This window comes from Heloderma suspectum, chromosome 2, assembly GCF_057233095.1.
Source record: "Heloderma suspectum isolate Gila_16-S chromosome 2, 16-S_ref, whole genome shotgun sequence".
NCBI classification, from domain to species: Eukaryota; Metazoa; Chordata; class Lepidosauria; order Squamata; family Helodermatidae; genus Heloderma; species Heloderma suspectum.
Genome location: NC_139459.1, coordinates 338,105,200 through 338,131,725, shown reverse-complemented (window position 1 = coordinate 338,131,725; position 26,526 = coordinate 338,105,200). Strand labels below are relative to the sequence as shown.

The following is a 26,526-nucleotide window of genomic DNA, read 5'->3' as shown; positions in this document are numbered from 1 at the left end:
AGCTTTTCACAATCCTGTTTTGTTTTAACCACCCTAAATAATTTGGTGTCATCAACAAACGTGGCAGCTTCACTGCTCACTCCCAATTCCAGATCATTTATGAACAAGTTGAAGAGCATTGGTCCCAATACAGATTGGGACCAACTGGTCCTGTGGGATCCTACTGTTTACATCCCTCCACTGGGAGAAGTTACCATTCATTCCTGCTCTCTGCTTTCTGTTCTTTAACCAGTTACTGATCCATAAGAGAACCTCTTGTCTTATTCCATGACTGCTAAGTTTGCTCAGGAGTCTTTGGTGAGGGACTTTGTCAAAAGCCTTCTGGAACTCCAAGTAAACAATGTCTACTGGATTCAATGTCTACCGTCCACATGTTTATTGATACGTTTATTGCCACTTTCAGAGAACTCTAAAAGGTGAGACATGACTTACCTTTGCAGAAGCCATGTTGATTCTTTTTCAGCAGGGCTTGCCCTTCTATATGTTTACTAATTTTATATTTAATAATGCTTTTAGTCAATTTATCCAGAACAGCCATTCAGCTAACTGGCCTGTAATTCCCCAGATCCCCCCTAGAACCCATTTTAAAAACTGGCATTGTATTGGCCAGTTTTCAAACAACATTTTCTGGCCCACTGTAGGCATTACTGCTTATATTTGGCCGGATTGCCAAGGGCCAGATAAAAGTGTTGGACTGCCATCTATACTATAGAAACTAAAAATAAAGACAGCTGTGCCTCTGAACATAAGCAGGGCATATCACATGGATAACACTAGTGTATATGGTAGGACTATAGGATGCTGCCTTATACTGATTCAGACCTTTGGTCCATCTAGCCCAGTATTGTCAGCACTGACTGGCATCAATGGCCCTCCAGGGTTACAGACAGTAATTATTCCAGCCCTACCTGGAGATGCTGGGGATCGAACCTGGGCCCTTTTGCATGCAAAGCAGCTGCTCCACCGCTGAGCTATGGCCACCCCCCAATCCTATACCCACACCTACCTGGGTGTAAATCTTACTAAACCCACCAAGAGAGGGGTTGCACTATAATACACTGAGCTCTGAACCAGAAAATCCCATTTCAAACCTTGCCTCTGCCACAAATTCACTAGCCCCTGTACAAATACCAGGATGGCAATACTTACTGTGATACGAAGATTGCTGAGATATCTGATCGCTTTGAGTATTCTCAAGCAGGGTAGGCAAGCTAGTGCCCTCCAGATGTTTTGGACTACATCTCCCACAGTCCCTGACAATTGGCCATGCTGGCTGGGGCTTATGGGAGTTGTAGTCCAAAACTTCTGGAGAGTATCAGGTTGCCTACCTTGCTCTAAAGCTAATAATAATAATAATAATAATAGCAGCAGCCCAAGCCACTACAAACCCCTACCCACACATCTAACAGTGTTCCAGGTTGGAAGTGTATATTTACACCTTCCATGTTGAAATTCACCTTTTGAGCCTCTGTATCTCTTGTGCTAATAGGAAGTGAGCACAAGCAGCCCTGGGGAACTGCCAGACCCTTCCTTTTCCAACGCCCTATTGCCTGCCTAGAGGAGAAACTCCATGGCTAGACTGGGCACATGACTACTGCCTCCCTCAGTGTCCCTCTGCCCGAGTCCTCCCGCGCCACCATGGCTCCCCTCCCCGGCAGCTGGCCGGAGCTGGGCAAAGATCCAGGTCTGGAGAAGGACCCAGGCGTCCTGAGCGGGCCTCCCCCCACCCCCGCTGGCGCTCGACCTCAGCCGAGTTTGCTATTCGCGGCGGCAGATTCGCCCGCGGCCGTCGGCGCCGGGCAAAAGTTCCCCACCCTAGGATGGGGCAAAGGCAGCCGGGGAGGTTGATACCCGCGCCTGTTTACGAAGCCAGAAGCGGGCGCCGGTGGGCCGCGAGCTCCGCTGCGGGCCCGGCCGTGTGTCCGTGGCGAAAGTGCGGTTGCCAAGGAGCCGGTTTACTCAGCGGGGCCTCCCCGCGCAGGAGCTGCTGCTGCTGCTGCTGCTGCTACCGCTGCCGCCTCCATTGTCCGGGCCGGGCCGGGCTGGGCCCATGGGCCCTGCCGCCACGAGAGCGCCAAGCCGCAGCCGGCCCGGGGGCTGAGCCGCGCTCGGTGAGAGAGCCTGTGGGGGCCTGGGGCTGGCGGGGTCGAGGGAAGCTCCACGGCCTGCAGCCAGGGGCCGGTTTCTCCGCAAGGAAGGGAAGGGAAAGGAGCCCGCCCGGCTGGGGGCTGCGGGGAATAAAGCAGCAGTTGCTGCGGCAGGCGGGCGGGCTGAGCGGTCAAAGCAGCGTGGAGTTCTTGGGGCGGTGGGGAGGCTGGCACGATCTCCTTCTCCTTCCCCTCACCTCCCCTAACCCGCCCCCCTTCTCCCCTAATGCCCATGCCCCGCACATGCAGAGGGTGCCTCGGGAGTAAGGAAGGCAGGGTGTGAGGGGGGAAGCGTAGCTTGACAGCTTCCCACACCTACCCGTTGCTACTGGCACAATCTGCGGGCAGGGTAGGGTCTGCACGGGTCAGGGATGTAGACTGGCGCCTTGCTATCTGCTCTTCTCCCCCCCCCCCCCCGCTCGCCTATTTACTGAATATGTACAGAGTGCCATGGAGGTAAAGAAGGCAGAATGTGTGTGTGTGTGATTGACAGGCATCACCATCACCCCGTTTGCTCCCTCTCCTCACAGCTACTGGCACAATGTGGCCTGAGAGAGAGGGAGTCTGCTGTTAGCTGGAACCCCAGTTTGCAGCTAAATTTCCTGCATAAACAGGAGGCACCGTGCAGGTAAAGGAGGCATGTGGATAGCCTCTGGCCCACCACCCGACCTTCTCTTTATAGCTTCTGGCAAAACATGGGGCACTGTAGGGTTGCACAGACAAAGGGTAGTTAGTAGTGTATGGACTGGCATCTCTCCTACCCGCTGTCCTGTAACTTCTGTTTCCTGCACAACCAGAGGGTGCCATGGAGATAACAAAGGCAGTGTGTGATGTGGGTAGGTTGGCAGCCATCCACCCTCTCCGTTAAAGCTGCTGCCACAAAGCGGGATGAGAGAGGCGGTGTAGAACTTGCATGAACCAGGGATGTAGTACGTAAAGTGTGCTCTCCTATCCCATCTCCTAATTTTGGTTCCTTGCCCAAGCAGAGGGCACCACAGAGATGAGGAAGGCATTGTGGGAGTTAGCATAGGCAAAGGGTGAAGTGACTTGATTGGCATCCCTCTGTACTCTCTTTCACCTCTTTCCCCTTAATTCACAGTTCCCTACACACACTGCTATTTCTGAAGTGAGGAGGGTAACATGGGGTTCGCATGTGCAAGGGGTAGTGGAAGACACACAAATGCACAGGCACATCCTGTGATTTCCATTTCTAGTATAACCTGATTCCAGTAGTGGTAAGGAAGTCATGTCACATGGGTGGTCTGACATCCCCTGCCTTAGCTGTCATTTGCTCTACAGCTAGTGGGACTCCACAGGATGACAAAGGCAGTATGTGAGAGTTAGCATGAATCTAAGAGAGTTAGCGTGAAGTGTTAGCACTGCTTAATTGGCAACAGACTGGCATTCTCCCACTTCCCCCCTTTTTTTGCCAGCCTCCTTCCCTTGCACAATCATGGATACCATAGAGGTGGTGGTGGTGGTGGTGGTGGTGGTGGTGCCGACTTCCCTTCTCTTAGTTGTCATTTCCTCTATACCTAGTGGGACACCATCTGATGAGGGAGGCAGTGTGCGGGGGTAGGATGAGCAAGAAGTGGCATTAGACTGGCAATAGACCCTCTTCAATAATTTTCCTTCCTTGCACAATCAGGGAGTACCACAGAGGTGAGGAAATCAGTATGGTGTGGCTAGCCTGACATCTCCTCTCTTAGTTGTTATTTCCTCTACAGCTAGCGGGAGCACCACCGCATGAGAGGCACACTGTGGGGTTGGTGTCAGCAAGAAGCAGCAGTACACGGGCAACCCATCCTCTCCTTAAATATTCATTCCCTGCACAACTAATGGGGTCCTGTGGGCTTGGGAATATTAGTGTGTGGGAGATGTGGTCAGACTGGTACATCTTCCTACCATTCTTCCACCACCACTACCCTTAATTCCTGTTCCCTACATGGCCAAACAGCTACCCATGGGATGAAGAGAGCAGCATGGAGACAGAGCAAGGTATGGTGTGGGTAGGCCGATATCCTACTTCTATTCCATTTATTTATTTGTTACGAATATTTATAACCCACACTTCAGTCCAGAGAGACTTACAATTAAAAAGCATGAAGACCATCATTAATAATATAAGAGCAGTAGTATCAGCACCACCTCAATAAAACAAATAGAACACCATCAAAACAAATCTAAGAGTTTACATTAAAAGCAAGGCAAATAAAGATCTTCAGCTGGTGCCAAAAAGACATCTGAGTCAGCAGTAGGCAAGCCAACCTGGGAAGGGCATTCCTTAACTGGGGCATCACCCACTTTGCTTCAGGAAAGGTGTGGATGGGGTGGCTCAGAGAATGGGCAAGTTTATGGTGGAGGGGGAATCAGTCCTTCAGATACTGGGGTACTAAGCCATTTGGAGCTTTAAAGCTGAGAACCAGCATCTTGAATTGTGCCTGGTAATGGACCGTGAGCCAGTGCACTTGTTTCAAGACTGCCAGTATATGCTTCATTCGACTAGTCCAGTTAGTAATCTAGGTGCTTCATTTTGTACCAACTGCAGTTTTTGAGTAGTCTTCAAGGGCAGGCCCAGGTGCAATGCATTACGGTACAAATGGAATATTTTCCTGGATAACCATGTCCAGGCTATCTCTTTCCTTATGCAGCTGACTGAGATGGGCAATTTGGGTACAGCCAATATTCTCAGACTCAAACCCTTTCCCCTCCTCAACTCCGCTTGACTGCTGCTGCTGTTAAATGTTTAGTGGCAGCAGCATGCCAGACAATGAAGTGAGAAGGATCCCTGCCTAGAGGGCTTACAGTCTGTATTGGTTGGAGTGGAGGGAGAAGATAGGAATGGATGTAGGGGTAAAAAAGGTGCTTCACAAAGCACGTGACATCACAGGTACAGAAAACAAGTAAAGAATGATGGGAAGATATACAGCCCCAAACCTTGGAGATGTGGTAGACCTAGATCAGAGAATTGCTGTTTGGCTGTAGCTCATTGGTGTATTCTACTGCATGTTCAGAGTTGCATGTCTTCATGGGTATGCGTGTTCATCACAGCAAACACTAACCTACCCCCACTGTGCAATGTAAGTTGGGAATTGGGATACAATAGAGCCAGCAGGCTGTGAAGAGCAAATAAGGCAAGGCAGTTTTGGGAAAGCTCTATAAAAGAAGTGAAGTTTCAGGAGGAAAGGAAAATGACTAGGCAGATAGAAAGCCAGAAGCCATTCTGGTCCCTTTATAGACAATAGAGCATCTTTGGGGGGAGAATATACTGCGAGTACAGGGTAGTGTGGGTAGACTATCATCCCAGTTCTCTCTCTCACATTGTGACCAGATTTCTGCTACCCCCGTTGCTGGTTGCATAACTGAGGAATAAACCAAAAGAGAGAGGATGAGGAATAATACCTGTACAGAGCCACACAAGATTTTGCACAAGGATCTCTGATGTGGGCTGCAATGCCCATGCTGGCTGTGCCGTTTCCCTCAGTCTTCTGTTTATTTATTTATTTATTTATTGCATTTATACCCTGCCTTTCTCCCTCTCGCAAGGAACTCAGGGCGGCACAAGGACCCACCTTAAGCGCTTGGGATCAGCGCTGATTCTGTTTGGGATCAGCACAGTCCCCATGTGTTTTTCCAGTATCAATTGGGCAAAATCAAACTGGGGTTGGGGAGGAGAAAGTCAGTTTTCTAAGGTCCATGTCCCCCCACCCCCACATCTGGGGAACAATCGAGTGGGTGTTGGGGTTTGGGTGCTGTGGTAGCCCTAGCCGTGGCATTCTGTTAATTCCCTTCTTTACAGAGCCGAGAGGCACCATGGGGGTGGACTTCGACGTGAAGACGTTCTGCCACAACCTGCGGGCCACCAAGCCGCCGTATGAGTGTCCTGTGGACACCTGCCGCAAAATCTACAAGAGCTACAGTGGAATTGAGTACCATCTGTACCACTACGACCATGACAACCCGCCACCTCCGCAGAGCGCCCCTTTGCGCAAGCACAAGAAGAAGGGCAGGCATGGCCGGGCTACCAACAAGCAATCACCCAGCCCCTCCGAGACGTCACAGTCCCCAGGCCGTGAGGTCATGACCTACGCACAGGCCCAGCGCATGGTGGAGGTGGACCTGCATGGCCGCGTGCACCGCATCAGCATCTTTGACAACTTGGACGTGGTGTCGGAGGATGATGAGGCGCCCGAGGAGGCCCAGGAGAATAACAGCAACAAAGAGAACACAGAAACCCCATCGGTGGCCCCCAAAGCAGGCAAGCACAAGAACAAGGAGAAACGCAAGGACTCCAATCACCACCACCACAGTGCCTCAGCTGGCAACACACCTAAGCTTCCAGAGGCCGTGTACCGGGAGCTGGATCAGGACACACCTGATGCCCCACCACGTCCCTCCTCCTATTACAGGTACCAGCTGTGGGTTAGGGATAGAACGTCACAGAACTGTTGTTCAAAGGGCTTTGTGGGTTCTGTAATCGGAAGTGTCTCAAGCTGGGAGGAGAGCTCCTTAAGGAAGCGCTTAAGGTGGGTCCTTGTGCCCATCTCTGTGCTTCCCTCTTGTCAGTGTCTACTGACACTGCACCTAGTTCCAGTTTGGAGACCAAGGCAGTTTGCCTCCATTAGGTAAAATGAAGAGAGGTGTGGGGGTTCTTGCTCCTTGGGAAGAGAACCTGTTGCTTTATTCCCATCCAGTGGTCACAGAATTCCCCCAGGCACCAGGATGCAGAGAGGAAAGAAAGCATTGTTGTCTGCAGGGAGATCCTAAGTCATTCCCACCGCTTGACTTAGAGAAATACACTGTGCTGAGGTTTTGAGAACTTTTTTTCTGATTGTAACGAAGTTTGCCCAATCTGATTCAGTCATAGTACCAGAATGTCTTTGACAAACGGGTTTTCAACCCTGGTTTTCATGGTGAGCCCCTTCCAAGTCAAGCAAAAAATAAGTGGGCTTGGATGGCAGTGATTACACTTCTCAGCCTAGAGAAAGTTCTTGCAGTTAGTCAGCTTACACTGAGTGGAAGAGAGCATTTCAGCAGTTGGTGTATATGCATGGTGGAATTAAACAAATGATCAGTGGTGTGTGGTGGCTCTAAACATGTGGAAAGCTGGTATGTTTTAGTATTTGGCCCCCAGGGGAGGGGTTATTGATCATGCTCCTGCAGTCAAGGCTGGTGGTATCAGCCCCCCTAACCATGTGGCTGGAGGCTGTGGTGTCCAGTTCTCTGTACAGATGGGAAATTATACATTTTTAAATATAGACCTCGCAGCACTTTCAAGCATTTTAAAGGTAGGGCGAGGAGAGGGTGCAGTGGTTGGCCCCTCTGTAGGCTCTCCAACCTCTGTCTCCCTGTTGGTTTTCTCAGTTCTCAAGGTAAGATCTTCCTGACCAGTGCCTAGATCCCACCAGCCACTGAGTCTATATTGTACCTTTCCCCACCCCACCCCCTTCCCTCCCAGATACATTGAGAAGTCAGCAGAGGAGCTGGACGAGGAGGTTGAGTATGACATGGATGAGGAAGATTATATCTGGCTGGACATTATGAACGAGCGCCGGAAGACGGAAGGTGTGAGCCCTATCCCCCAGGAGATCTTTGAGTACCTGATGGACCGGCTGGAGAAGGAGTCCTACTTTGAGAGCCACAACAAGGGCGACCCAAATGCCTTGGTGGACGAGGATGCTGTCTGCTGCATCTGCAACGATGGGGAGTGCCAGAACAGCAACGTCATCCTTTTTTGTGACATGTGCAACCTGGCCGTGCACCAGGAGTGCTACGGCGTCCCTTACATCCCTGAGGGCCAGTGGCTGTGCCGCCGCTGCCTGCAGTCGCCCTCCAGGGCTGTGGACTGTGCCCTGTGCCCAAACAAAGGGGGCGCTTTTAAACAGACGGACGATGGGCGTTGGGCCCATGTGGTGTGCGCCCTCTGGATCCCAGAGGTCTGCTTTGCCAACACCGTGTTCCTGGAGCCCATCGACAGCATAGAGCACATCCCGCCGGCCCGCTGGAAGCTGACCTGCTACATCTGCAAGCAGCGGGGCTCTGGGGCCTGCATCCAGTGCCACAAAGCAAACTGTTACACAGCCTTCCATGTCACCTGCGCGCAGCAGGCTGGGCTCTACATGAAGATGGAGCCCGTCCGGGAGACGGGGGCCAACGGAACCTCCTTCAGCGTCCGTAAGACAGCATACTGCGACATCCACACGCCACCAGGCTCCATGCGGCGCCTGCCTGCCCTCTCACACAGCGAAGGGGAGGAGGAGGAGGAGGAGGAGGAGGAGGATGGGAAAGGCTGGAGCTCGGAGAAGGTGAAGAAGGCCAAGGCGAAGTCCCGGATTAAGATGAAGAAGGCCAGGAAGATTTTGGCGGAGAAGAGAGCGGCTGCTCCAGTGGTCTCTGTTCCCTGCATTCCTCCCCACAGGTAGGGCCCCCCCTCCGTCCCTAGCCTCTTATTCTACATTCATAGCCATACGAAACAGGGAGAGTGTAAGGTGTCCCCTCTGCAACAGTGAAGTTGCCATCAGGAACACCCTGGGAGGGCAGGCTGAACTTTGTAGGCCAGTCTGCATGGCCTGAACAAAAAATCCCAACTTTGGAGCACCTCATCCAGAGATCTGCGCATGAACTGTCTTGGGCTGCCATTGCATGAGACAGACAGGACTGGGTGCTTGTGGAGGGGCTATTCAGGGTCACATCTATTCCTTTGCTGCATTTGTATCTCTCCTGCTTCCAAGGAACCCAGTGGCATGTTAGACTCCCAAAAGCCTCAGTAGGCTGAGAGAGGCCACCTAACCGCGCTTAGATTTGAACTGACCTTTTCCCGGTCCCAGCACCCTAAGCCACTGCACCCCACATCTGCACATTCTATGCCTTTTTGGCATAATGGGGGTTGTGTTCAGTGAATTCTCATGAGAATGTTCCAGGGCTTAGATCCAGATTTAAGCTGGATCAACTGTGCTGGCAGAAGTGGACTTCCCTGCCAGCTCCTTCTCAGGGCAGCCCCTCCAGCCCCCAGGAAATGCAGCACAGAGAGGCAGGAGACCCTGCTGAATGGGGTGAGCTGTGGTGTAAGGGGAGACAACAGGGCGGGATCCCAAAAAACTGGGTGGAGGGACCTTTTGCGGGTGGAGCCATTCCTCTCATGGAAGGTCCTTTCATCTCACGGAAGACAGATCCTAGAAAGGAGAGGAGAATTATGTGTTTTCCTGTGCTCTCCTTTCTAAGAAGGAGGGTTTTGTTTGTTTTGCTAGGTGGAATGGCATCTTGGTTAAAAGTGGAGAGGGTCTGCTAATTGGTCTACTAATGTTATCAACAAACAGTTCAGGAGTTAGGGATGTACCCTCTACCTCCCACCTTTTAAAGCGGAATGGTGGGAGGTAGAGGGTACCTGTTCCTTCCTTCCTTTTAACTCTTCTCTCTGCAAGAACGGGACAGGAGTTAAAGTGTATTAATGGTCTGGGAAACTGAAGTAACCACATAAACAGTTTGGCAGCAAGGCTGCTTTCCGTAGTCCCTTGGCACTCCTGCTGAATTTGTCTCATCCTTCTGTGCATAACAATTATTGCAAGACTGCAAAATATGCCAGGCTGACGGTTGCTTCACCACACAGCGAGCGTGCTCTCCTGCTGGATGGTGGTTCTACCATCCTGTTAGTTGGGGACAGGAAATAAGCCCACCGGTGAGGCGTTTCCCCTGGTGTGTCACCACATCCTCAGGGGAAGGCTGCCACCTTGCTGCCCTGCTTGTGGGTTCCCCAGCGTTGGGTGGCCAGCTGCATTTAGAAACAGAATGCTGGGCTAGACATGAGTTTGGTCTCATCTAGCAAGGCAATTCTTACCATTTTACATTCTTTGTACTTACATAGTTCTTCTGCGGGTGTTAGCATTCTTTAAAAGTCTTAACCCCACCATAGCAAGGTTTCAAAATAAGATTACTCACACATCTGAACTTTAAAAGCCAAGACTTGGATCCAGCATCTTTGTTCCACCAGCAGAAGGATACTGCTTTAAGAATGGGACCCACATCCTCTCCTCCCCCCTGCAGCCCCCTGTGTGCCTTCCAGAGCTGCGCCCTCCAGAGCTGCTCCGAGGGACCCTGCAGAGGAGATTTGGGGCCCTGCACAGACACGGTAGTGGTGGGGCTGCAGGGGGTGGAAAGGACACAGAAGTCCCGTTCCGTCAGCAGTATCATTCCGCCGGCAGACCGACAGTGCTGAATTCAAGCGGTGGAGATCAGCACGTGCTGCCACGATACTACTGTTTTCTCCCAGTGGCTCTGTTGCTGCAGCCACCAGCCATTTGCCTAACTGACTGGAAGGGAACTGTTGCTTGCCCCAGGCAAGGGAGCGGGTGGCACTTGCACCTCTAGGTTAAACACATTGGAGCCCATGGGCTCCATGTTGGAGACCCCAGGAGTGGAATCCCCGATTTTTCACACCCAAACTCTGCTCTTTTATGTGCTGCAGCAGACAACTGGTGCTTCACCATAGGGCTGTGGCTCAGGCAGAACCAGCCAGCCCCTCTGGGCCTCGAGCCCCCCGTGGTCCAGCCTAGCTCACTCCCCCACCCCCCTTCTTCCCCTGCAGGCTCAGTAAGATCACCAACTGCTTGACGCTCCAGAGGAAGAGCCAGTTCATGCAGCGGTTGCACAGCTATTGGACCCTGAAGAGGCAGTCCCGTAACGGGGTGCCTTTGCTGCGCCGGCTCCAAACTCACCTGCAGTCACATCGAAACTGTGAGCAAGGCAGGCCAGCTCCTCCTCCTCCTGTGTCCAAGACTGAGCAGGTGCGGCTTCTCTTGTGGCTCTGGGCAAGGGTGGCGGTGGACTGGGTCATCAGCCAGGTGGGGAAGAGCAGGGAGTGGCCACCCGGCTGCCTGTGGCCAAGAGCAAGGCTTCCCGCCTGCCTGGCCATCTGCTTGCCAGGGTTGGGTGGGCTGAAGGAGCATGGGGTTGCTTGGGAGAAGCTTAGGCCCGAGGCTCTCCTTTCCGGCGAGGTCTGATGACAGACTCCCCAAAGCACACCAAGGGAGGAAGGTCTTGGCTGCTGTAGCAAGGTGGGCTGGGGGTGTTCCTGGATTTCTTCTGCCCAAGACCCAAATCAGCCTGCGCTTGACCCCAAAGGACCTGCTTTGCATGTAGAAAGCCCTCCATTCTGTCTTGGCATCTCCTCTCAAAGCGTCTGGGGTGGGGGGAAGCCTGCCTCTTCAGAGGCTTTGGAAAGTTGCTGCCAAGCAGTGCTGGGCAGGTTGCTCTGACTCTGGGTGAAGTGGCTCCTTGCATTTTCCTTCCTTCTGCCAGGAGCGAGGGAGAAGGCACTAGTTCTCCTCTTGCGAGCCCTCTGAAGTGGTGGCCTCCCTCCCTCTCTCTCTCTCTCCCTCTCTCTCTCTCATTCTGCCCCACTCTGCTCTGGTGTTTGCCACCACCCTCCCCTTGGCTCCTGGCAGCAACTCTGGCAGAAGCTGGCTGCTGCTCTACTTCAAGCAGTGGCAGCCTGGCAGGGGGCAGGGATGCCCCTTCCTCTCATAGACTCTGATGTTCCTGCAGCGAGATAACACAGAGGATAAGAACTGGGCCCTGAAAGAGCAGCTGAAATCCTGGCAGCGCCTCCGCCACGACCTGGAACGAGCGCGCTTGCTGGTGGAGTTAATTCGCAAGCGGGAGAAGCTCAAGAGAGAGACGGTAACCGCACCGGGAAAGGGAGATGGGGGGGAGGCGCAGGCTTCCTCCCCTGGGGAAAGCTAGGGGAGGGGGGAGGGGGGAGGAGGCTCCCAGAGTATCTAGGAGAGGAATGTGGGGCTATCAAGAGTGGAAAGTCCTGGACCGTCACAGGGTAGCTTAGTAGAACAGTCGGAGCGGGGAGCATAAGGCTTCTCTAGGGGAGTTGAGGGAGACAGAGAAGCCCTCCTGGGTGAGTTGGCAAGGAAGAAAGAAGCCAAACAGGTTCTTGGGGAGAACCCAAGCTCCTCCTGGGGGAGAATAGTTTGCTATAGTGCCACTTGGTAGCTGTTAGTTCCTGTAGAGTCATCGGTGGGCAACTGGTGGTCCCCCAGATGTTTTGGCCTACAACTCCGATCAGCTCTAGCCAGCATAGCCAATGGTGAGGGTCCATGGAAGTTGTAGGCCAAAACATCTGGAGGGCCACCACTTGCCCACCCCTGCTGTAGATGCCCCTCAACCACAGGGCCTGCTTCCAGGCCATGTCCCAACATGATACGAGCAAGGCTAGCGCTGGGGCATCATGCATCTCTGCATTTCCAAGTCTGCTGGTTTTCAGACTGTGTCCCCAGGGCTCTGTTGAAGCACTTTAAGGGCTCCCCAACAAGAAGATCAGTCATAGCAGGTGAGCCACCCCAAAGACAGCTTACCATGCTGACACATTCTCTCAGTGCAGTTTCAAGGGAATGTCGGCACCTTTAAGTGTGTGCACTCAGTTGTGGGGGGGTGACAGTGAGGCCAACAGGCACATTGGCACCCTGTGCAAGCCGAGAGCACAGCCTACAACGCTCCACCAGAATCTGCCATTATGTTCAGGATCGTAATGCCATTACTGTCAGGCAGATTGTAGTAGAAAATGTTCCCTGAGTTTAGAAAGTTTGAACTCCAAGGAGAGTGGGGATGGGGGCAGCTGTGTGGATCCACAGTTCATGGATCTCGCTGGCACAAATCTCAAAAGATGGAAACTTCTCAGTCAAGTAGGGAGTCAGGAGTGAAGCCGCTGAGGAACTGCTAAAAGTAGGCAAGCTGCTATTTGTACCCCCTCAGAGGAATGGTGTCCTTTGACCTCTGCCCCTCTTCCTAGGTGCTTATGCTCTCTAACCCCATGCTACTTCAGAGGTCCGGGTTCAAACCTAGCTGAGAGTCCTGGAGGCCAAGCACTCAATGGCACCTCCCCTCTGTGTTGCAGATTAAAATCCAGCAAGTGGCGCTAGAGGTGCAGCTGACCCCATTCCTCATCCTCCTGCGCCGGACACTCGAGCAGCTCCAGGAGAAGGACACGGGCAACATCTTCAGCCAGCCGGTCCCGCTGTCTGAGGTAACAGAACTCTACGAAGTAAGAACCCCTCCACCCCCAATTTATACTTTGCTCTGTTCCCATCCAGCCCCGACGCTGGTCTTGTCCCGCCTGCCCAGGTACTGCACGCACCCTCGTGGCACGGTTGGGCTGTGTGACCAAACACCTGTGCCCCAGCTGTGTCAAGAGGCCGACCAGCGCTCCACCATATTCTGAATTTGGGATCAAGTGTAGAAAACCGGACAGATGGCTTCAATGTACGTTATATTGGTTTGCTGCTCCTTGTTTTGTGTAGAATAATATCTGGATTTTCTCATGGTCTGAGGAGGGAAGATTGGGGCTGACCTTCTCATTTGAGTGGGGCTGGAATCTCTCTTTCAAGTGCCAGGGCTTAGCCCCAGAGCCTGTGAAGAGATAGAATTGCATTTGCATGGCCAGTTGTCCCCCCAAGAACAATGTTCCTCCACTGCCTGACTCTGTTAGCCACTGTGTCCAGGCCAGGTGCCAAGGGGTGGTATGTATGGGCAGCTGCCAGGGCCTCAGTGTTCCAGCAGAGCCCACTGTTGACGCCTGCTCTGGTCCCGCTTCTGAACAAAACAAAAACACTCCTACAGGCTCCAGGTGGCTGCCATCCTTTCTTTTTCTTTTGTCTTTATAGTGCCCCAGAAGATAACTCAACTTCAACAAAAACATGGTGGCCATTGTGTTTTGGTGGCAATGGTAATTCTTATCCCCACACTGACACTGAGTTGACTTCTGGGGCACTTGTGTATGGCGTAGGGGGGGTGGGGAAATGGCTGCTGTGTGGAGCCACTGGTGCCACTGTGGTAAACACCCCAGGGCTGCTCATGAACCCTAGTGGGGCCTACTGATCAGCACTTGGCCGAGGGCCTTCTCAACCCAGGAGCTAGCCCTGACGGTTCCACACACACACCTGGGATTTTAGTAGAGCGATAGATTACTTCTCTTATAAAAGAGAACCTGTCTATCCTACAGACTAATCACCACCAGGGGAATGTCACAGTATCTTCCAGACAGATGTGGCCAGATCACTTTTAGAGTTGGAACAGCAGGTCCAGATTTGATGCTTGTTTCCCCCACTCCTGCTCTTGCACCCCTGGAGCGTTCCCTCTGCCTGCATCTCTTCATTCACAAAAGAAAAAAGTGCTGGAGGAAAGAGTGCACCTGAGAATGTGCAGGGTGCCCCAACCACTCTGCATAAATCTGAGGGTTCCTAGGGCAGCCCCTTGTCCTTTTACAGATGGCAATGCTGACCATGGTGGCAGCAACAAGCTAGAGATCTGAGGCTCCACAGGCAAGGCAGGATGGGATCTGTGTCAGGGCTGCTGCTCGGCTACCCCATGTGCCTCTGTCCATGTCTCTGAGAGAGTGCACATTGGGCAGGACTGGTAGGGTGACGCTGGCTATTCCAGCCCCTTCAAAGGGTGCCAGAAGCCAACAATACTCATTGAAAGTGCACAGCTACTCCAGGTGCATTCCAGCCAGTTCCTCTCAGTCATCAGAGGCTTGTCTCTTCCTTCATCAGTCCCATTTGTTTGTCTCATGCGGGTATCATGCCTAGCCAGGTCAGGCCGTTCTCCTCCTGGGCTTTCCCACATCCGTGGATGGTTAGTAAAGTGAGAAAATCCCAGGCTGTAATGTCATCTACTCCCAGACCCTGAGCACCTGCTCTCACCATATCCTCTTCCTCAGCCCCAGCCTTCCCTGACCTGGCTCCCTCCAGATGTTTGGGCCTACAACTCCATCACCTTAAGCATTGGCTATGCTAGCTGGAGCTGAGGGGAGTTGTAGGCCAAAACGTCTAGAGGGACCCAGGTTGGGGAAGACTGCATTAGTCCAAGCAGCACAAGGTCTATTGCTCAAAGCCCCTCAAAATCTGATGCTCCCTCACAGCCATTTCTCCATGAGGTCTCCTACAACAGGCTCACCATATGGCTTAATGTGGATCAGTCAGTTCCTAGCGCTCTTTCATAGAATAGTAGGATTGGAAGGGACCTACAAGACCATCGAGTCCAACCCCTTTATCCACTTGGTTGTGTTCACAGTCGAATGTGGTCAAAGGGAATGCTTTTTCCAGTGCTATAAGTCTCTGAGGACGCTGATGAAATAAATCGCACTGACTTTTAGCTAATGCCAGCTTATTCCCCCTGCAGTATCCAAAGGTCCAATTACAACACACAGATTTGATAACACCCAGTCCCTTACACATTTCCTCTGGGAGCAGTGTTATTTGAGGTTACTTGTATTAAAGGAACTAAGAAGATTAGAGTATGCTTCTTGTTTTGTTTTTTACCTACTATTACCACAACTAGTATACTTCTTACAATTATTATTTTACTACTACTACTACTACTACAATTCAGAAGTACAAATCGGAATTCAAATGATACCTTTTCTTCATGAATAAAAGGCCCATTTAGTCCAGGTTTAGAGAACATGTCTACCTGTTGGGCTAAATCGGGAAGGAGGAAATCCACAAAAGTTACCACCACTCATCAAAGCGGATTGCCTGCTCTGCAGCCAACATTAGTTTAAAAGGGTTCAATTTACATCTCCTCTAACTCCTGGTGAAAACGTTGTGTTTAAAATAGGTCACCATTGACAGGAACAAATACACTTAGTTGCTTACTGAAAATGTCTAGTTATCAAGAAGGCCATTTTTTAAAGTGCTTTTAGAGCGCAATCTTTTACACGTCTACTCGGAATTAAGACCCATTGAATTCAAAGGGGCTTACTCCCAGGTAAGTGAGTACAGGATTGTAGCCTTAAAGTTCTTCCTGAGCCAGGTTTCACAGTCATACAAGCTTAATGGGAGATTCAAGCTTGCTCCGTCCCAGGCTTTTCCAACCTGGTGCCCTCCAGATGTGTGGGGCTACAACCCACAGGGCGCCACATTGAGGATGACTGCTCTATCTAATGTAGCGCAGCATCATTATAAAACCATTTTTCTGTCACACGGGCTGCTTGTGATCTGGCTCTTTCCTACAGGAGGTTGCAAGCACTGTCCTTGCATAGGAGGAGGCGGAAGTGGTTTGTCAGTATTGTGCAGGGCACGACATCCGGGGGTCTGGAGAGCCTTCAGTAATAGGTGGATAACCAGATAGGGTGAAGAGTTGGGGAAATGAAGAGCTTCTGATTAGAGCTTGACCAAGGCCAGGGTACCCAAATTTGATGGGTAGAATCGAGGTGTTTAGGCACGTCCACAAGCAGCTTGCCTGGCTCTGGCAGTCTTTGCTGTCCCTACAAAAGAGACAAATCCTCCTTTAAAAAAAATGAATTCATGTTTTGGATGCTGTTCACAGGCCAGGGTATGCTCGTGGCATCTGGAAGTGTGCTCCTTGGGATGCCCGCTGTACTGTGTGCCCGCCCTGAATGGCAGTTCCTCTTCTAAGTGGGGAAACTGCTCCAGATTGGGCAAGAGCTGCTTTAACTTCTTCTTTCCTTGGAGCAGGAATTCCCTGGGTGGTGGGTTCCTGGTCTCTTAGCTGCCCTGCTCTCTGTCCACTGCAGGTCCCCGACTACCTGGACCACATCAAGAAGCCAATGGACTTCTACACCATGAAGCAGAAGCTGGAGGCCTATCGCTACCTGAACCTTGACGAGTTTGAGGAGGACTTCAACCTGATTGTCAGCAACTGCTTAAAATACAATGCCAAAGACACCATTTTTTACCGGGCAGCCGTCCGGTTGCGGGAGCAAGGGGGTGCCGTGCTGCGGCAGGCACGCCGGCAAGCCGAGAAGATGGGCATCGACTTTGAGACGGGCATGCACTTCCCTATGGCTGGGGATGAGGCACCTCTGCGAAGCACTGAGAATGGTTAGTATCAACATCCTCACCCCAGTACCCAGAAATTGCTGGTGCTCTCCACAAGGGACTGAAATGCCAGAGCTCTTGTGAAGGCAGAAAGTTGCTTAGGGTCACTGTTCACCTAGCTTGGATCTTCAGGGAACTGGCTATTGAAGGGAAGGGTGTCTGAAAAGGAGGATGCTGACTCTTTGGCCTGAAAGTCAGCCCTAATGAAATGGCAGCCCTTGCTGAATACCTGTATCAGCCTTCCCCAACCTGGTGCCCTCCAGATGTGTGGGTCTACAGTTCCCATCATGCCCAGCTGACAATGGAAGTTGTAGTCCCCACACACCTGGTGGGGACCAGGTTGAGGCAGGCTGACCTCCACTGTAAAGCACTAAGGGATTTTGTGGTAGCGATGAAGCCTCTGCCCTAATGGCACATACAGGAGGGCCGGGAAGAAGACTCTGGCTGCTGTTAGAAAGGGGCAGGGCAGGCAGAAGGACCTTGGGAAGAAGGGGTAGGAGAAGCAGGGGCCTAGGAAGGAAGGGAAGAGCATGGGATCAAGGAAGCCTAAGGTAGGAAGAGTGGAGTAGCCTGGAGAGGGGGAGAGGAAAAGGTGGGGCAGGAATTTGAGAGAGGAAGGAAGACTGGAGAGATGCACATGGTATGACTAGGACCTGCAAAGATGAGGAAAATGAAGCTCACATACTCATTTGAAATTGAAACAACAAGCCACATCTCTTTGCTGCTGGGTACTACCAAACCTGTTAAGCATCCCCCAAAATGGAATTTGGTATGTTTTCCTTCTGTTGACAAGTTGCCAGAAGACGCTTGCAAATTTTCAACTGCTACAATCATTAAAAACTTTCCTTTTCCTCCCATGCAGGGAAAGTCCCAAGCCAACAGGTTGCCAAGTAGCATCTGGCACACTTCCTTCTTTCTTCCATGGGACTTAACCTTTAAGTGGGTCTAACCCAAAGCTCCAGTGCCTGCCTAGGCCTACAGATGGATTGGGGGTGGAGGGAGCGCTCATCCTCTCTAGGAAGGAAAAACTCCTGATACGCCAACTATCCACAGACAGTCTTCACAGTGTGCCTCCTTTCCTGCCTCAGTTATGTTGGCTTTTACCCAAATGACACAGACTGAGTAGAAGAGCCCTCATTTGTCTTGAATTCTACCAGCACCGAGTCCTTCGTATTATGGGTTAGAGAATGTGGGGGCAACCTGTGACTCTCAGCCTAATTTCATGTGGCTCTTGGCCTAATTTCGAAAGTGCTCTGCAAGTGATCAGTTCAGACTTCTGGCAAGCCTGGCAGCCTGCTGGGTAGGGAGGAAGAGGGAAAGAGAAGGAGGTGGCCCCCAACAGATTGCCCCCAAGGAAGTGCAGCCCTCAACTGAAAAAGGTTCTCCACCCCTGGATTAGAGTCAAGGAACTGACCTGCTCTCTGCTTTGTGACTGAGAGAGGAGAATCCATTTCTAGCTATTTAAGAGCTGGGTTCTCTTGATTCTGGTCTCATCCTCAAGCCTTTAATGCCTCTATCTGAAATATCTCTTCAATCTAACCTCAAGAACATAAGAACATAACATAAAAGCCATGCTCTATCAGGCCAAGGGTCCATCTAATCCAGCATTCTGTTCACATACTGGTCAACCACCTGCCCACAGGAAACCTACAAGTAGGACATGAGTGCAGTAGCATCCTCCTGCCCATGTTCCCCAGCAACTAGTGTACTTACATAGGCATACTGCCTCTGATACTGGAGGTAGCATACAGCCATCAGGACTAGTGGTCATTGATAGCCTTGTCCTCCATGAATTTGTCAAACCCCCTTTTAAAGCCATTCAGATTGGTGATTACTATGCCTTGTGGTTGTAAATTCCATGGTTTAACTACGCACTTTATGAAGAATTACTTCTTTTTATCTGTCTTGAATATCCCCACCAATCAGCTCCATGGGATGACCCCGGGTTCTAGTATTAAGGGAGAGGGAGAAAAATGCCTCCCTATCCACTTTCTCCATACCATGCACAGTTTTGTATACCTCTATCATGTCTCCCCTCACTTGCCTTTTCTCTAGGCTAAACAGACCCATACACTGTAACCATAACTCATAAGGGAGTTACTCCAGCCTCTTGATCATTTTAGTTGTCCTGGAGGCTGCTGGAGGTCAGGAAGATGAACTGAATAGATTTTCAGCTTTTATAATTGCAAATCTGAAAGCTTGTAGAAAACCTTTAATGAAGGAGGCAGGAATAAAAGTAAGCTATAGAAATTCTCACACACTGGAAATATAGCTGAAACTACAAACATGTAGAATGGCTGAAGACAACACTCCACCCATAACATTTTCCCTTTCTGCCATTTTCTTGGGCCAATCCCATTTTCCCCTCTATTGTCCTTCTGGAGACTGAGGTGGCCTGTAACTAAGGTGGGACTGCTTCCCTGTGAACAGTGCCCCTTGGTCTTAACCAGCAGGAATGTGTTCTGTCGGTGAAATGCCCTTAACTGGCCTCTTTTCCCCTCGACTCAGACGAGGAGCGGCTCCTGCTGTCCGAGAACCAGAAGCACCTGCCCCTGGAAGATCAGCTGAACCTCCTGCTGGAGCGTCTGGCTGAGGTGAGCGCCGGGAAGCAGAGCGTAGGCCGCTGTCGGCGGGCCAAGATGATCAAGAAGGAGATCACGGCCTTGCGGCGCAAACTGGCACACCAGCGGGAGACGGGGAGGGATGGGCACGGCCCCTTGGCCCGCATCATTCTGCCGACCCATAACCCGTGCGAGAAGGACACTCAAACCGACAGTGCCGCTGAGGAGAGCAGCAGCCAGGAAACCGGCAAAGGTTGGTGGGGCTTGACTGCATGGAGTAACCTGTCCCTGACTTGGGACTGCTTGTACCGCAAGCGGGTTCTTCTAGGAGTAGAATGGATTGCCTAGGGGAATGGTGAAGTTCCTCCTCTTTGGAGGATTTCCAAAAATAAAAAAGATTGCACCTGTCAGGGATACTGCTAGGCATGGCATACTCATCCTGTTAGCTTGTGATCCCTTGGATCCATTCAGTGATCCTGTGGAAAAGGACAGGAAGGGTGGCACGGAGCTGTGTGTCAAGATGTAACTTCCCCTTCCAGTCCTACTAGATCCCCAGAGTTCACCCAGTTATCTCTCTCGAGCGAGAGCTACCAGTGCCCATTAGCAGTGCTCCGTATTCTTGAACTTGAGCACAAGTCTCTCTCAGGCAAGCTTTCCCATATGAAAAATGGGTCCCCCTAGAGCAGGGATGGGCAACTACCACGGCCCAGGGAGCTGCACTGCTCCCCCCTCCTCCTGGAACCCTGCCAGGCTGCCCCCTCCAGCACTGAATTTGGCCACCACCGTCACATCAGTTCTGCTGTTTGGCAGGCTGTCTGGAGAGAGACCGCCATCCCCACATGGCCTGTTTCTCTGCAGACAGAGCAATTCTGCTGGGAAATGGAGCATACAGGCTGCTCATACCCTGTGTCTCAGCAGAAGCACACTCCTTCCTGCCTGCCAAACAGCTGTTTAGTGGGCTGCTGGGGGTGCGATTCTGCTTGGACTTCAGGGTGGCGGTGGCAATAGCAGCGGGGATGGGGGGGCTGCACAAATGGCCATTGCTTGGGGGCCATGTGTTGCCTGTCCATGCCCTAGAGCTTGCTCCATGAAAACATACAAAAACACTCCTCTTACATCTCAGTGGGCAGGTTGCAATGCTGCCCGTCCCCTAGCAGGACCTCCAACTTGCACAATGGGGACCTAGTGATTCCTGAAGCAATCAGAAATTAGCCAAAATGATTGTTTCCGAAAGGGCGCAGATCAGTGGAGCTCGCAGAAGGGAGCGCTGCTGACTAGCCTGGTTCAGGGAGTGAGCATTTCTAGGTTTCCTCCGAGAAGCGCTACTTCCCCGTTGCACAAGCGGTAGTTCCTGCTTGCACAACAGAAGCAGCAGAGGTGGAGCGCCCCCATTGGATACTACCCAATATCTCTTGGTTTTGATCAACAGGATTTATGAAACTTTCTAAAATATGGAATATAAAAATATGAAATAAGTTATTTAGAACTAATAATGCTGTTCCCTAAACACAGAACACGTGCCCAAATAAAGAGGTCTTAGTCACTTCCAGAAGATGGGTCAGCCTTTGCCAAACCACTCAGTGATGTTCCTAAGCTAGAGAAGGGCCTCTGAGAATGCTCCTCAGAATTTTCTCTTTCAGTCTGTTTTTGTATCCTGGACTTCCTTTAATCAACGCAGCATAATGAAGTTATACCACATTTGTCCTTGCAACACCCGAGCTAGGCTAGGCTGAGAGATGGTAACTGGCCTAACGTTACCCAAGACTGAGGGGGGATTTAAACTCAGGTCTTCCTTGGCCAAATCCATTTACTGCGCCACACTGCTGTTAAGAGGGCACTTGGCTAGTCAAAGGATTATGGTGGGAGGAGGCATTTTTAAAAGTTCTATAAGGTCCAGCTCCTTGAATTGGGCTTGGGAGGTTGCGTAAAACAGGTGCTAAGGCCTGGTTTGCGTGTTTCATTGGAGTTGGCTTGGGGGCTTGGGGCTTCCTTTTTTCCTTGAAGGGGCCTTTGCAGCTTGTATAGATCTAAGACTCACTGAGATGTACATTGGAAGGAAATAGACTCATTTGAGATCTGTCCAGTTGTCATAATGCAGGGGTGGGCAACGTCAGATGGGCCTGTTCAGCTTGCTTGCCTGGGAGGGATACTGAACTGAGGTGCTGAAGTTCTTCCTCTGAGCAAATGCCACCGCTTCATTCCAGGCCTTGGGCCCAACTCCTCCTCCACCCCAGCCCATGAAGTTGGCAGGAGAACTTCGGTACTTTTCTCCAAGAAGAACCCCAAAACCGCTGGCCCCCCGAAGCGTCCTGGGCGCCCACCCAAGAATCGTGACAGCCAGATGGCTCCAGGGCATGGGAACAGCCCTGTGGGGCCCCCTCAGCTACCCATCATGGGATCCCAGCGACAGCGCAAGAGGGTGAGGAGCCCACGGCCCAGCACCACCTCGGATAGCGACAGCGACAAATCGGCAGAGGATGCACCCATTGGTGAGTGAAGACAGGAGCAGAGTTCAGAAGGGGTCTTAAGCGAGGAATGCTGACCATCTTCCTTCTACAGTGTGGATGTTATAGGGAGAGGACTGATATACTGCAGATCCTGCATACATCCAAGGAAGAAATTTGAATTATGCAAATAATATTCATTAGATTGTGCATGCAGGTGTAGATCAGCATCCAGAAAAGTAGTCACCATTTGTTAAAGAGAGTATTGCCCATGTCAGGTTAGGCATTTTGTCCTGGATAACAAAGCAGCAAAAGAACAGCAACTATGAAGAGAGAACTGGGGTCTCTGGGGAGGTCAGGAGGCAGAAGGGATCCAGAAACAGAGTGACAGGGGCTTCTGAAAAGTGAAGGCTTCCTTCTTCATAAAAGTCCTATCAACCTTGTCTAGTCAGTTATTAGCAGACAAAGCTTTCCCTTTTTCTCAGAAAAGTTTTCTCCACAACTATGAAGATTAGAAGTGTCCTCCTTTTAAAAATGAAAGCCATATGCAGCCTGTACATCTGTGCTGGGATCCAGCTTTCATAATGTGTAGTGTCATCACTGGCCAGGTAGAAAGCCATTGCCCTCTTGCCAATTGGTGTGTTCAATTGTAGAATGGGGCCTGTTCTGATTTGCCCTTCCACCTCTTTGTCTCTGTCCAGACCTGCCAGCCAATGGCTTCAGCAGTGGCAATCAGCCAGTCAAGAAGAGTTTCCTAGTTTATCGCAGTGACTACAACCTTCCGCGCAGCAGTTCTGATTCGGAGTCGAGCAGCACCAGCAGCAGCAGTGCTGCTTCAGATCGCACCAGGTACATGCATAGAGCCAGTGTCCCTTTCCTCCCAGCTCCAGAGGAGAGGGTGTAGTGCAGACAGGAGTGGCTGGATAGCTGGCGGGGGGGGTTGGGGGGATTTCTCGGGTGTCAAGCTTGAAATCTGTCATTGTCCTTCCAGTACCAAAGGTAATCTTGTCTTACACACACCCTGCCACAAGATTTTAGCACAACCCGCACACTTGCTGAGAGTCCTAGTGGCGGTATTAATTCTGGCAGCTAATATGGGAAATTCCGGGAGTGCGTTGTTCTTGCCCTCCTTCCCTCCATGACTTTTCAGAGTATAGGCATCATTCCTTTTACCCCCTCCATTATTAATGCTTTTGTGGCCCAGGCTCCTGCTGAAGGCAGTGTCCAGAAAGTTAATGTTAATTCTGCTTCCTCCCGCTTAGCACTACTCCTTCCAAACAAGGCAGAGGGAAGCCCTCTTTCTCCCGTGTGAATTTCCCAGAGGACAGCAGTGAAGACACATCAGGAACAGAAAACGAATCTTATTCGGTGGGAACAGGCCGAGGAGTGGGCCATGGCAGTGAGTATTTGGGTGCCATTACCTCTGCTTTCCTATCTGGGCCTGGGCTGGGAAGAAGGATGGCAGTGACCCCCTTCCACTCTTGTTCTGTCTTTGCACAGTGGTGCGGAAGAGCATCAGCCGATCGGCTGGCTGGCTGTCCGAGGATGAGGACTCCCCTCTGGATGCCCTGGATCTGGTGTGGGCCAAATGCCGGGGTTACCCATCTTATCCAGCACTGGTGGGTTTTTAATTTATTTTTATATATGCACACACATTCCTGAGGCTCAAAGAGGAAGGGCCACTGGAAACCTTGGTGGTGTTGAGCCTTTTCAGACATTGGATAGCAGAAAATGAGGTAATGAATAAGTGACAGTCAGTTGAGGAACAAGAAGACGACCAGACACTATCAAGGACAAATCACCAGAAGATATGGATATTTATGAAGCCATGATCATAGTGCAGCATGGAAAATGCTACCCAATGTAAATCCAACATCTTCAGCAGAAACTGAGTGTTCCTTATTTTTAAAAATATGATTTTCTAACTGTTGCAAAGAAAAATAAAACAAAATAGGGACATTTTTCTTCTCAAATTTGTGAGCGAATGTGTGAGTGAAGGGATGGAATGTCTTCACTTTAACACAGCTATGTCTCTCCTTCCTGTGTCTGTTTCCTTACCCTATATAGCCCTACCGTCTGCACTTTTCATACTTCTCAGTCCCTGGCAAAAATTGAATTCAAAATTTCAGCCTCCCCATCTTCAAAGCCCCAATTATGCAACTACCCAAACTGTGTTTTCAAAATATCAGCGGACTGTAATTTGCACCTCTTAGCATACAGAAGCGGCTAACAAAATCATTACGTAAGTGGCAGAAGTATAAATTCCATAACCAGTAGCAGAATACGTGCACGGTTGCTGAGGTGAACAACTCGGGTTGTTCATATGTAAAGGCCATGACCCTTGAAGCCCCAATGCCTGCTTGTCATGTTTGCATCCCACCCAATTCCTCCAAGAAGCTCAGGACAGTGGTTGGCATGGTGTGCAGATTAGACTGAGAGATAGGGACTGGGTTCGCATGATCACGGAAGGGGAAATAAGCCACAGTGCCTTATTTCCCCCTCCGCACATGACTGTTGCTTGCTGGGGGGATTAGCATAATTACCTTCAGCAGCATGGCTTGTTGTGTCATGCAAACCGGGCCTGGGTGGCTTGCTGCTGTGGGTAACAACCCACCCAGAACCCTACAGCAACAAGCTGTCCTGGCCAGTTTCCCACAGCATGACATGCTGTGCTACCGAGGGTAATTATGGTAATCCCCCCACCAGCATGTGCGGAAGGGGAAATAAGCCACCGTGGCTTATTTCCCCTTCCGTGATTGTGGGAACTGGTCCACTGTCTTGCCCAAGACCACTTGGTGAACTTTATAGTCAAACTGGGACTTAAACTTGGGTTATCCCACTCAAACATTCTGTCAATAATACCACACTAGTCTCATCCCTTTCCTGCAGGTGTACCATCTGTTTGTATCTGCTGTCTTTTCTTGCCTTGTGTTTGTGTCTGCAAGGCTCTCCCTGTTGCATACCATGCAGGCAGCTGCCCTTCCCTGGTGCCTGAACTTTTCCCTACTGCTCTTGGCAGATCATTGATCCGAAAATGCCACGGGAAGGGATGTTCCACCATGGTGTCCCCATCCCTGTGCCCCCCTTGGAGGTGCTGAAGCTGGGAGAACAGATGACTCAGGAAGCACGGGAGCATCTCTACCTGGTCCTCTTCTTTGACAACAAGCGAACCTGGTAAGGGCTGGGCTTCGTGCTGCTTTGCCAGTCTCTGAAGGTTGCAGGGATGTGGCTCCTATGTCAGGGCAGAGACAGATCCAAGACCTGGTGAATCAAGATGGTGGGTATAGCAACCTGGATCTGGGAGTTGGGGATGGAGTAGTCCTCTGTCTTCAAGAGAGACTGAGATGCCTAGTGAGTTTTGCTTGTTCCGTCTTTGCAGGCAGTGGTTGCCCCGCACCAAACTCGTGCCCCTGGGTGTGAACCAGGACCTGGACAAGGAGAAGATGCTGGAAGGACGCAAGTCCAACATCCGCAAGTCTGTCCAGATTGCCTACCATCGTGCCATGCAGCACCGCAACAAGGTGCAAGGAGAGCAGAGCAGTGACTCCAGCGAGAGCGACTGACCCTCAGAGGAGCTCCCGCCCTGGGTGCTCGCTCAGTGCAGCTGGACTGTACGGGAGAGGGGAGCGAGGAGCTCCGGCCTTGAGAAGCCCAGGCCCTTGGCCAGGCTGCGGGAGCCTACGTAGAGCACCCAATGGCTCCTCCGGTGTGCTGGGCACACCCACAGAGCACTGTGCCCTCCACGTGGGCAAGCCTACCTCTTGTGCCAGCCTGCCCTTCCTTGTTCCATGCCTGGAATTGCCCTAACCAGCTGCGTGAGCAATACCCAGCTGCCTGTATAGCTCCCAAGGACAATAGCCCACCCCCTGGGTCCTGAGGCTCTAGAACTTTGTAAAATACTGTACAATAGTGGGAAAATGTAAATTATTTGGGCTGCTCCATATACCTGTACACACACACACGGCCCCCAGCCCCATGCTTCCCTGCATCATAGCACCTGCCCAGAAACATCAGCCTTTCCTCGGCCCAGCCCTACCGACACTCTGCAGAGCAGGGCCGCTGTCTTCTCACTCGCACATTTTGATACTATAGCTTTTTGGAACCCGGCTCTGCCTGACCCCCACCCTGTAGGAACCCGGCTCTTCTTTCTGCTGCAGCCGGGTGGGCATTTGTACTTGTATTTATTTTGGAGGAAGAAGATCTCTATCAATTCTTAGAAAATAAAATGGCTCTTTTGGAATCAACTGCTTCTGTTCTTTTTTTTGTTACCAGAAAGGATGAGCGAGCATGTGTTTTTTCCATGCAAAATTCCAGTGCCCATTCTACACTGCTGCCTGTTCTTGGTCTGAAAGCAACAAGTAGCTACAAAGCCAACTCTACTATCCTTGCTGTCAGGATTGACACCACCGCTATCATCATTTATTGTTCACTTAGCACGAACAGTTCATGCTACCTGCTATGGGTTGGATTCAACTGGATCAATTGTGGTAGTGGACGTGGACTTCCCTGCTGCCTCCTTCCCAGGGCAGCC

The 26,526-nt window shown here is 51.3% G+C and overlaps 1 protein-coding gene and 1 long non-coding RNA gene across 8 annotated transcripts in view; one reads left to right on the top strand and one right to left on the bottom strand.

The window, feature by feature from the left end:
* LOC146355112 (uncharacterized) overlaps positions 1-26,526 on the bottom strand; it is a 39,570-nt gene that overhangs the window by 10,648 nt on the left and 2,396 nt on the right. Inside the window, exon 3 of one of the 2 annotated variants that reach the window (XR_014788584.1) lies at positions 25,138-25,256. This is a non-coding gene — a long non-coding RNA (uncharacterized LOC146355112). Of the gene's footprint in view, positions 1-25,007; positions 25,257-26,526 lie in introns of those variants that run through there. The other variant, XR_014788583.1, reaches the window with a different exon arrangement.
* BRPF1 (bromodomain and PHD finger containing 1) lies at positions 1,987-26,237 on the top strand. Of its 6 annotated transcripts, XM_084840594.1 has the most exons (14): positions 1,987-2,111; positions 5,947-6,556; positions 7,606-8,565; positions 10,729-10,927; positions 11,688-11,822; positions 13,048-13,194; positions 16,687-16,993; positions 19,499-19,804; positions 21,756-22,040; positions 22,697-22,844; positions 23,258-23,394; positions 23,496-23,614; positions 25,015-25,169; positions 25,375-26,237. In XM_084840594.1, the coding sequence occupies exons 2-14, from the start codon at positions 5,961-5,963 to the stop codon at positions 25,556-25,558; spliced, it is 3,678 nt and encodes a 1,225-aa protein (XP_084696720.1). In that variant the 5' UTR covers positions 1,987-2,111; positions 5,947-5,960; the 3' UTR covers positions 25,559-26,237. The 6 variants fall into 6 exon arrangements, with proteins under 6 accessions (XP_084696720.1, XP_084696719.1, XP_084696717.1 ...); XM_084840593.1 differs by lacking the exon at positions 1,987-2,111 and having other exon boundaries at positions 5,667-6,556; positions 13,048-13,176; XM_084840591.1 differs by lacking the exon at positions 1,987-2,111 and having other exon boundaries at positions 5,667-6,556.

Excerpts from the sequence above, each read along its gene's own strand:
- BRPF1 (XM_084840590.1), top strand. The coding sequence starts at position 5,844 with ATGTCCCCCCACCCCCACATCTGGGGAACAATCGAGTGGGTGTTGGGG. Across the intron at positions 16,994-19,498 it reads TCTGCGAAGCACTGAGAATG|ACGAGGAGCGGCTCCTGCTG; the intron begins GTTAGTATCAAC and ends CCCTCGACTCAG. Across the intron at positions 23,615-25,014 it reads ACCCATCTTATCCAGCACTG|ATCATTGATCCGAAAATGCC; the intron begins GTGGGTTTTTAA and ends TGCTCTTGGCAG.